General features: G+C 42.4%; 1 protein-coding gene across 1 annotated transcript; it reads right to left on the reverse strand.

Annotated features, from left to right (window-relative positions):
• Positions 1–1992: 1992 nt before the first annotated feature.
• LOC110326097 (retinol dehydrogenase 16-like) lies at positions 1993–3034 on the reverse strand. The gene is made up of 2 exons (XM_029542547.1): positions 2920–3034; positions 1993–2398 (listed from the first exon to the last, which is right to left on the reverse strand). The coding sequence occupies exons 1-2, from the start codon at positions 3017–3019 to the stop codon at positions 2241–2243; spliced, it is 258 nt and encodes an 85-aa protein (XP_029398407.1). The 5' UTR covers positions 3020–3034; the 3' UTR covers positions 1993–2240.
• Positions 3035–11092: the final 8058 nt, after the last annotated feature.

An 11092-nucleotide genomic window follows, 5' to 3' on the forward strand; every position in this document is an offset into this window, starting at 1 on the left:
ATAACAATTCTAAAAGGATGTATTCAGTGGGGACTGTCATCCAAGGCTAGTGGCATATTTCCAGGAGCAGGTTAATCTTTAACAGTCAGTGCTCTTAACCNCTNAACTAACTTTCCAGCCCCATGGTCAATTATTATTTAACATCTAGTGCCTGATTTTGTTTTTATAAATCTTTAATGTATAAATTTAAACTATTTTAATTCTTTCTAATTAAGGTTTTCTTTACCATATACCAAAATCCACCTCCGATGACACATGTATAGCCATATGAAATTTTATTGTTGGGAAAGTTTTTATCATAGGTTTGTAAATGATTCAGAAAGTAAAGCATTGGTTTCCCTGGAGTTAAGGTCATGTTAGTGACCCCATTTCTAGGAATGTTTTCTTACCCATTATTTTCACTTAAGATCTTGGCCTAGGCTACCAGGAATATGTAAATAAGAAAAGGAACAAGAGAAAACAAAACAGATAGATTGCCATGAGAACTATGGCTCAACATTTTTTCTCTGGCGAAGAGTTCCACAACCGGTTCCAGGAGGTCTCCCTCTTTTGAGGTCGATCGCCTCAGTCTATGGGACTTGTCACACAGATCTGACTGGAGGTGGTGTGGCAAAAATTATTGTTTATTTACAAGTTTCTCCTGTGACTGCTCAGCCTCCATATTTCTACTTAGAGAAGAGGAGTCAGGCATCTGTGGAAGTCCCATCAAAGGGCAAGTCTGCACTGAGCCCAGGATTCTCTGTCTCTTCCACACATGCTGTCCCTGCTCAGCCTACTCCTGAGATTCACCACCCTAGCATCAGGCAAAGACAGGCCTCAGGGCACCTCAAGTACAGGACCGTAGTTCTTTTGCAAATATTGTCCATAAAATGAAAACCAGAGTTGAGAGGGACACTCTTGGCATGGTGCTGGAGGAGTGTGGCAATGGGACAGATGGAGGGGACATGAGAAGTTGCCTGGAACAAGGACAGATGGAAAATCAGAAGGGCTTTGTTGTGATGGTCAGTCAGTGAGTCTTATGTGAAGGAATGGTCATTTAGTTGGTCTGCAGGGAGACATGGACACTTAGTGAGTCTGCAGGAAAGGCATGGCTACTTAGTGGGTCTTCAGGAAAGGCATGGTCACTTAGTGAGTCTTCAGGGAAGTCATGGTCACTTAGTGAGTCTGCAGGAAAGGGAAGGTCACTTAGTGAGTCTGTAGGAACGGCATGGTCACTTAGTGAGTCTGCAGGGAGTTGAAGATCACATAGTGGTTAAACAGACTCACTTAGCGAGTCTGCAGAAAAGGAATGGACCCTTAGTCTACAGAGAATTGATGATCACCCAGTGAGTCTGCAGGAAGGAATAGTCATTTAGTGATTCTGCAGTGAATATATGATCACTTTGTGAGTCTGCAGGGAAGGGAGTGTTGAAGCTAAGGCCTACAGGTAAATTCTGTTCATGGACTTGCGTGCACAGAATTCTGCACTATTTGTTGGTGTTAAGTTTTGAATGGAAAGTTGTTCCTACTTCAGTATCTGCAAGGGCTGAGACAAAGCAAGAAGAAGTCTGCTGTCCTGTAGAAACCCTTCTCAGGACATTCCCCTTACCCCTGTGATCCAAACCCCACTAACCTCCAAAGCCATGGTTTAACTCTCAGGATACAGGAAATGACGTCATACTTTGCTCTAAAAAGAAAAGGGGTCCAAAAAGCAGCCATGATTTCAAAACATAACAAAAATTGGTGTTTCCATCGTCTGCTGTATGCTCACCACCAGAGACTGAACCTCCCACCCAGGGCCTGCTGACCTGACTCCAGGGCATGGGTGCTGGCATTATTAGTGACTCTCTCAGATCCCACACCATGGTCACAGATGACTTCAGAGCATGGACACTTCCCTGATGCATAAGGGTTTAACTAGCCCTGGCACGTACATTTCCTTCAGAGGAGGACACAGGAAGTACTTGGCACAAGCTAGTCCCAGACTCCTCATCTGTGTCGACCTTNGTGGTAACCATGGTGCTCTTAGTCTGGGCATCAGCCAGTTCTTTTGTAACTGAATCCCTTGGCAGAATCCTTTGCCTGTCTCTTTGGTATCCATCAGTCTCAAGCAGCATCATAGGAGAATTAATGAGATGAAATGTGTTGACTAAGAACCCTGGAGTAATAAAATCTCTCCCTCAACCCTCCTAATTTCCCCTACATATTCCCTCTGTCACACTCTACCTACATCCCCCCAGGTATGCACATAGGTGAAGACTTCAGAGGGCTTTCTCAGGCTTCATGGAAGTCCAGTAGAGAAGGGCATCCACAAGAAAGGTGGGCAGGTAGCTCAAGGGGAGGTAGAAGAGCTTGGCATCCCAGCCAGCTGAGTATCGGGTGCAAGGGCGACAGGCAGTCAGAGCATGCTCCATGCAGTCTGTCACCAAATACAGGTTCATGTTACACCTCTGGTTCAATTTGGTTAGACTTTTTGGATCTATGCAGAATGAGGAATGAATTAGGCAGTTTTTCAGTTCCCACCACTCCTGTCTGACCACAACATAGAGGAGAATTTCTATTCTTTGTGTCAGAGAATCAATGCTATAAAACCCAAGCTCAGCCTGTCCCCATTCATCTGAAGGACTACAAACAATCTTCAAGGAAGAATTGAAGTCAACCGTTTCTCAGTTCATGGAAAGTGCTGATCTCATACCATGTCCTATTCCTGAATTCAGTTACAGTCCCATGATCATGAGGGCATCACAAGGAACAGAGAAGCATGTTCTGAAAGACAAGAACTCTTTTCTAACCACATACTCAAACTGCCCACCATCCCAAGGAAATGGGTCTGAATTACTGTTCTTTGAGGATAAAGAGCAATTCATTAGAACCACTAATAAGAGCAGGGGGTTAAGCGTTCAGGACTGGATTTTGCTTTGGTCCTCAGGGCTCACTTACTGGATGCCAGGTATTTCTCGCCATAGATCTCCCTGATTTCAGAGCTGGTCTGGTCCCACAGCATCTGGAAGTTCGATGATAATCTGGCACTCTCAATCATATCAGTCAGGAAAAAGCCAGGCTCTATAATAGCCACCTTCACCTCAAAATAGGAGAGCTCCCTCCTGCAAGGCAGAAGGATGTCAAGAGCTTCAGAGGTCTTTCGTGAGAACACTTTAACAACAGTACAGTAGCATGAGAACAACAGCCTGTGGGGAGGAAAGGCCACACCCTTTGGATCTGGAATGTGCAGGAAATGAGGAAGGATTTTTGTCATAAGGGCATCACTTCTGTGCTATTGGATGTCACACTAAGTGTGGGTGTGTGTAGCTCACTGCCCGAAAAGTACACATTCTGGTCTAAGCACAGTAACAGTGACACCGTTCTCCATGTAGTGCAGATATAAAGGATTCTGTTCCTTGTCAAATCACCTCCACATCACACGCATAGTAAATCTCCATCTACTCCCCAACTGTCCTAGGAAGCTCTCAGAACTCCCCCCGCCCCCCCCCCCACTTTCTTCAAGCAGGTGTCTCCAAGAGAGTAACCTCTTAAATCAAACTCCCTCACATTGGCAGGCTACCTGCTCCCTGCCCCAAATGGCAGCCCAGATTCCATCCCTTGGCACCTAGGAGAAGACTGGCTTCTAGGCAGCTACGATGAGGGTTTTAAAGCCCAAGCCCACTGTGGAAAGCAGGTAAATGCTTTAAGTGGGGACTAATGGCCTACTGTCACAGGAATATGAGTGACTTTTTTGCTGGGTATAATTTGTACTATGGAAGCCTGGCTCTAGAAGTTTCAGAGGAGAAGAATTTTAACATGTGGCCTAGAGACTGCACTTGTGATATTTTGGTGTAGAATGTGGCTGCTCTTTGCCCTTGTTTGAGGAGTCTACCTGAGGCAAAGTTCAAGAGATTTATATTAATTTCATTTACAGAGGACATCTCAACAAAGCCCAACAGACATTGTTCCGGTTAAGTCTCATGATGAGCAATTTGGACAACCATAGCTTCAAAAGGAAAAATGTGAAATGTATGGTTCAAGGAATAAAGTGTCACCAGGAAGTTAAATGAAGGTGAATCCTGTATCCCAGGAGATAAAGAGATTAAGGAAGTGGTGACTTTGTGGCAAGATCCGACTCAGCTAAGCATACTGTTAATGTGTTTGCCACTTAACAAGGAATAGTTATATCACGTTAGGTGTTAACATTACTTGGTTATGTTTTCATTTAAATTTTAATCTGCTGTGAACTCTAATCCAGAAATAAATGACACAGGCTTTTGGTCTGGATACTGAGGAAAAATAGCCATGAAAAGTGTAGCCTCCCCCAGCCTTGAGCAGGCTGACTCATACCTATGCTGCCACTGTGAATGAGACCACCTAGGGTGGAACCTTCCAACCTAGCTGGTTCTATTGTTCTGTCACCTGCACTGTTCTTCTCCAAGACGCTGCTACCTGCTGAGAGGCTGAACCTGCCTTCCTCAGAAATTACTGAGATAGCTGGCAATCTGGCAACTGACAACTTACTGCCAACGAGTGCTGTCACACTAATTGCTTACAGGCTGGTGACATGCATCAAGAGTGGAACGGCAGGGGATGGATTTTCTCCCTTTATAAGCACAAACATTTAGTAAACTTTGGGCTTTGATCAGAATTTTGTCTTGGCCTCTTTTCTATACCATTTATAGCCCCAGCCTGCCTTTCAGGAGGAACCCGGTTAGTCACAGTTTGGTGCCTGAATGTGGGACCTGAATAAGGCAGGATCAGCAGGATCGACTGAGGGAACGCTGTCTTAGGTATAGCTCCATGAGAAGGGAAAAGTAAGAAGATTGTATCCGGCACAGTAAGCAACATGTTGTATTTATGCTAGTACTGGCTTTAAATTTCATCTTTTTAAAAATTGTTGCTGTAGGTGCGATAGGATACGGGCTAAGTTGGGACAGCATTGACCGGAGCTGATTCCACTTAGGGGTTGACAGCGGAAAATGGGAATAGAAAATTCTAACAGGCATTTGTCCACAGCCTTCAAGAGCTGCTTCAGCAAGAGGAGCAGGATTTGAAGAACAATTGTTAGAAGATTTTTCAGATCAGATAGATTCTTGCTGCCCATGGTTCAGAGGAGGGAAAAACAAAACAAAACAAAACAAAACAAAAACTTTAGATGAGAGAACCTGGGAGAAAATTAGAGAAGCTCTGAGAAACACCCAGGCAGATAATTTCACCCTCTGCCTCTGGGTGCTCATAAAAGATGCTATTGAGGAAGAGACCTTGCAGGTGTCACATAGTACCCAGGGAGAGCTTGAAGAATCTCAGGAAGAACGCCTTCCAGAGAAGACTTTCTCAGAAAGGGCCCTCTCAACCCTAAATTAGAAGGGTATAGAGATTCTAATGATGAGCTAATGTTAGACAAAGAAGATCATTCAGAAAAAGGAGCCACCAAATATTATGACAAGGATTGGCCACCTTCTGCTCTACCCATGGCCTCCACTACAGGAGATGCTACTCAAATGGATGTGAACTAAGTAAATTAGTTTGAAATTAAGTTGCAGAAATTGGCTAATGAGCTACAGGAGCTTTTTTTTTTTTTAAAAAAAAAAAAAAAAGGTGTCAAATACAGGGAAGAAGAGCTATTCTGAGATGTACCAATCGCCGCTAGAAAGAGCTGTGAGTCAGGCTTGAGGGAAAGGGCAGGATACATCTGACGTGCTATGCTAGCTTTTCCTGTAGTTGAGATAACTGACCAGCAAAACAATAGAGTCAGACAATATCAGACTTTGAAGTTCAAGGTGATAAAGGAGTTAAAAACAGCTGTGGCACAATACGGCCCTACAGCTCCTTTTACACAAGCATTATTGGATACTGTCATGGAGTCACATTTAACCCCCACCCCCCAAGACTGGAAGACTCTAGGTAAGGCTACTTTTTGTCAGGAGGAGATTTCTTACTTTGGAGTTCTGGATGGCGAGAAGCCAGTAAGAAAACTGCCACTTTGAATGCTCAGACAGGTAACCCAGACTGGGATATTAACATGCTTTTAGGAGAAGGTCAATATAAAAGCAAGGCTAATCAAGTTGGGTTTCCTGTTGGAGTATATGCACAGGTTGCTGTGGCTGCCCGCAGGCTTGGAATCAGTTACCGACTAAAGGGGATCTTGGTAGAAGTCTAGCCAGTATTCGGCAGGGCCCTGATGAGCTTTTCCAGGACTTTGTGGATAGGATATTAAAAGCAGCTAGTAGAATTCTTGGAGATTCTCAAACGGGAATTCCTTTTGTTGCACAATTGGCTTATGAGAATGCTACCGCAGCATGTTGCACAGCTATTCGGCTGCACAAAGGACAGACAAACTTAGTGAGGTATATCCGTCTTTGTGCAGAGATTGTACCATCATACAATCAGGGCTTGGCCTTGGCCACTGCTTTGCAAGGAACCACTGTGCTTGCACAGAAATGAGGGAATAAAGCATGTTTTAAGTGTGGAAGTTTGAGTCATTTTAAAAATGATTGTCCTAGGAATAGAGGTGCGAGCGGGCAATCAGGCCATGCTCCAGGAGTTTGTCCTCAATGCATGAAGGCTAACCACTGGGCTAGGGAATGCAAATCTAAGACAGATATTCAGGGCTGTCCAGTGCCAGGGAAACAAGAAGAGGGGCCAGCCTCAGGCCCCAAGATACCCACAGTAGGCAGCTTATGAGGCCATGAAGCTGCTGCCCAGCCAAGGAAATCCATTTTTGAACTTATCAGGACAACCCCAGGAAGTGCGGGATTGGACCTCTGTTCCACCACCCATGCAGTATTAACCCCAGAAATGGGAGTTCAAACTCTGCCTACAGGAGTTTTTGGAGCTCAACTTGCAGAAACTTGGGGATTTCTTTTAGGACAAAGCAGTTCTATTGTAAAAGGTCTGCGGATTTATCCAGGTATTATAGATAATGATTATGAGGGAGAAATTAAAATTATGGCTGCTTCCCCTCATGGTGTTATAACTATACCTGTTAATCAAAGAATTGCTCAACTTATCTTAGTTCCCTTGTATCCGCTACCATCCAGATTTAAAAGTGAGAGAGGACAGAGTGGCTTTGGTTCCTCTGATGTGTACTGGGTTCAATCTATTACTAGTAAGAGACCTAGCCTTAAATTAATAATTGAAGGAAAGAGCTTTGAAGGATTAATAGATACTGGAGCTGATGTAATAACTATTAGAGGACAAGATTGGCCTTCAACTTGGCCTTTGTCTGATACGCTTACTCACCTCCAAGGAATTGGTTATGCCAATTATCCAAAACAAAGCTCTAAATTGCTAACCTGGAGAGTTGAAGAGGGCAATTCAGGACAAATTCAGTCTTATGTTATGTGAAATTTGCCTGTTACCCTCTGGGGAAGAGATTTCTTGAAACAGATGGGCCTTATAATGTGCAAACCTAATGAGGCAGTGACTAAGCAGATGCTAGGACAAGGATTTTTGCCTGGTCAGGGGATAGGAAAGGAAGGACAAGCTATTAAGACTTTTGAAGGTCCTAAACTTCACTCTAACACAAGAGGCTTGGGGTATTTTCTGTAATGGCCACTATCTTGCCTGCATCCCATGCTGATAAAATTCAGTGGCTTAATAATATTCAGGTGTGGGTTGATCAGTGGTCTTTATCTAATGAGAAGATAGAAGCCACCTCTTTGCTAGTGCAGGAGCAATTAGAGGCAGGACACTTAATAGAATCTCAGTCTCCTTGGAATAGTCCAATATTTGTTATCAAGAAAAAAATCCGGTAAATGGAAATTGTTACAAGATCTAAGAAAGGTTAATGAAACGATGGTACATATGGGAGCTTTACAACCTTGGCATCCATCTCTGGTAGCCATTCCAAAAGGATATTATAAAATTGTGATAGATTTGAAAAATTGTTTCTTTACTATTCCTTTGCACCCTGAGGATTGTGAAAGATTTGCTTTTAGTGTTCCTTCTATTCATTTTAAGGAACCTATGAAAAGATATCAATGCACAGTGCATCCTCAGGGCATGGCTAATAGTCCTACCTCATGTCAAAAGTTTGTGGCACAAGCCATTCAGCCTCTAAGACAGCAATGGCCAATGATATACATCGTTCATTACACAGATGATATCTTATTATCAGGAAAAGATCCTTAGGACTTACTTTTCTGTTACAGAGATTTACAACAGACCTTAGCTGATAAAGGACTGCAAATAGCTCCTGAGAAGGTACAGACTCAGGATCCTTATAATTATTTGGGCGTTAGACTTACAGCTCAAGCTGTTTTCCTCAGAAGATAGTTATTTGCAGGGACAGCTTAAAAACTTTAAATGATTCTCAAAAATTGTTAGGTGATATTAATTGGCTTCGCCCCTATTTAAAGCTTGCTACAGGGGAATTGAAACCTTTATTTGATATTCTTAAAGGGAGTACTGATCCTACCTCCCCTAGATCTTTAACCTCAGAAGGATTTCTGGCCTTACAAGTAGAAAGAGCTATTGAAGAACAATTTGTTACTTATATNGATTACTCTTTGCCTTTACATCTGTTAATTTTAATACGATTCATACGCCCACATGATTGTTGTTGTGGCAAAGGGCTCCTCTAATGTGAGGATATCTCCTAAACATAATATTCTGCCATATTATGAAGCAGTAGCCCAGATGATTATACTTGGAAAAAAGAAGGCAATAACTTATTTTGGCAAAGAGCCAGATATCATTGTTCAGCCTTATAGTATATATCAAGATACTTGACTGAAGCAGCACAGTACAGATTGGTTGCTTGCTCAAATAGGATTTATAGGAACTATAGATAATCATTATTTTCAAGATAGGTTGATAAAAATTTTTTTTGGTCTTTTTTCGAGACAGGGTTTCTCTGTATAGCCCTGGCTGTCCTGGAACTCACTCTGTAGACCAGGCTGGCCTCGAACTCAGAAATTCACCTGCCTCTGCCTCCCAAGTACAGGTTGATAAAATTTTTAAATGTACATGAGGTGATATTTCCTAATATGACATCTTTACAGCCTTTGTATAATGCTCTTTTGATTTTTACTGATGGCCCCTCTAAAGGGCAAGCTGGATATCTTATGAATAATCAACAGGTAGTTCATAGAGACTCCTGGCCTCTCAGCTCAGTTAGCAGAGCTGACAGCGGTACTGAATGTTTTTCAGTCTGTAAATGATGCATTTAATATTTTAGCTAATAGTTTATATGTTGCACAATCAATTCCCTTGCTGGAGACTTGTGGTACATTTAATTTTAATATGCCAGTAGAATCTCTGTTTTCACAATTACAAAACATCATTCTTGCTCAAAAAAAAAAAATCTGTTTTATATTGGTCATATATGAGCTCATTCTGGTCTTCCTGGACCTTTAGTTGCAGGCAATGATTTCATTGACAGAACTCTAATAGAAGAGGCCTTAGTTTCAAATTCTGTAGCATTGGCTAGACATGATCATGATAAATTTCATCTTTTTAGCCATACCTTAAGGCTCCGACATAAGATCACTAAGAAGCAGGCCAGAATGATTGTAAAGCAATGCTCTAAATGTATTACATTATCTCCAGTTCCACATTTAGGGGTTAATCCACGAGGCCTTATGCTCAATCATATTTGACAAATGGATGTAACTCATTATGCAGAATTTGGAAAATTAAAATATATACACGTTTGTATTGACACTTGTTCAGGATTTTTTTTTTTTTTTGCTTCTTTACATACAGGAGAGGCCTCTAGAAATGTAATTGATAATTGTTTACAAGCCTTTAATGCTATGGGATTGGCTAAAGTCATTAAGACAGATAATGGGTCATCGTATACTGGCAACAATTTTATTTCATTTTGTAAGGAATTTGGAATCAAGCATAAAACTGGAATTCCTTATAACCCAATGGGACAAGGAATTGTTGAATGTGCTCACTGCACTCTGAAAAATTGGCTTTTAAAAGCAAAACAGGGGCAATTATATCCCCCAAGGTCACCAAAAGCACATTTTGCTTTTGTCTTATTTGTTTTAATTTTTTTTGCAAACTGATGCTAAAGGTCAGTCAGCAGCAGATCGTCACTGGCACCCAATTACTTCCAGTTCATAGGCCATGGCTAAAGTGCGGGACCTGTTCTGCACTGTTCTTCTCCAAGATGCTGCTACCTGCTGAGAGGCTGAACCTGCCTTCCTGAGAAATTACTGAGATAGCTGGCAACCCAGCAACTGACAACTTACTGCCAACGAGTGCTGTCACACTAATTGCTTACAGGTTGGTAACAGGCATCAAGAGTGGATCGGCAATATATATATATATATATATATATATATATATATATATATATATATCCGGGTGGTGGTGCATGCCTTTAATCCCAGAACTCGGAAGGCAGAGGCAGGCAGATTTCTGAGTTTAAGGCCAGCCTGGTCTACAGAGTGAGTTCCAGGACAGCCAGGGCTATACAAAGAAACCCTGTCTCAAAAAACCAAAAAACAAAAAAGAAAAGAGTGGATTGGCAGGGGATGGGCTTTCCCCTTTATAAGCACAACTACGCAGACTCTTAGTAAACATTGGACTTTGATCATAATTTTGTCTTGGCCTCATTTCTTTTCTCGCTGTCGATTCCCTTTATAGCCCCAGCCTCCCTTTCAGGAGGAACCCGGTTTGTGTGGCCGCGAGCTGTCACAGAAAAGCTTAGGTCAACTCAAAGTAGTGCACTCCTTTGGTCCCTGAAGACTGTGCCAAGAAGATCTCTGAGTTTATGACCAACCTGGAACAGAGCAAGTTAGGTCAAGAGAAGCTTAAATACAGGCAAGGTGGTACAAGCCTTTTTTATCCCAGCATCTAGGTCAGCCAAGGTTAGGAAGTAAGTGAGTTAGAAAACAAAAGGCTGGTAATAGAATAAGCGGGCCTTGTTCCAGGCCCAGCAAACAGCAGAACTCAGCAGCTTTGGCCATCTGGCTCTGGCTATAGAGTCAAAAAACAGAAGGGACTACTGGGACCACAACAACAACAACAACAACAACAACAACAACAACAACAACAAAAGCCATGCTTAAGAGGAGACCAGAAGCACTAAGCTGAAACCTGAAATCTTCTGGAAAGGGTTTCTGAGAGCACAAAGAAGCTGTGTTCCAGAGACAGACAAGCTTATACCTCA

The sequence above is a fragment of the Mus pahari genome, chromosome 9, assembly GCF_900095145.1.
Source record: "Mus pahari chromosome 9, PAHARI_EIJ_v1.1, whole genome shotgun sequence".
Taxonomy (NCBI): Eukaryota; Metazoa; Chordata; class Mammalia; order Rodentia; family Muridae; genus Mus; species Mus pahari.

Bases quoted from the DNA above. Each gene is read 5' to 3' on its own strand.
- LOC110326097 (XM_029542547.1), bottom strand. From the start codon at position 3,019: ATGATTGAGAGTGCCAGATTATCATCGAACTTCCAGATGCTGTGGGAC. The intron at 2,399-2,919 runs GTAAGTGAGCCC...ATTTGGTGACAG, and splicing joins CGAGAAATACCTGGCATCCA to ACTGCATGGAGCATGCTCTG.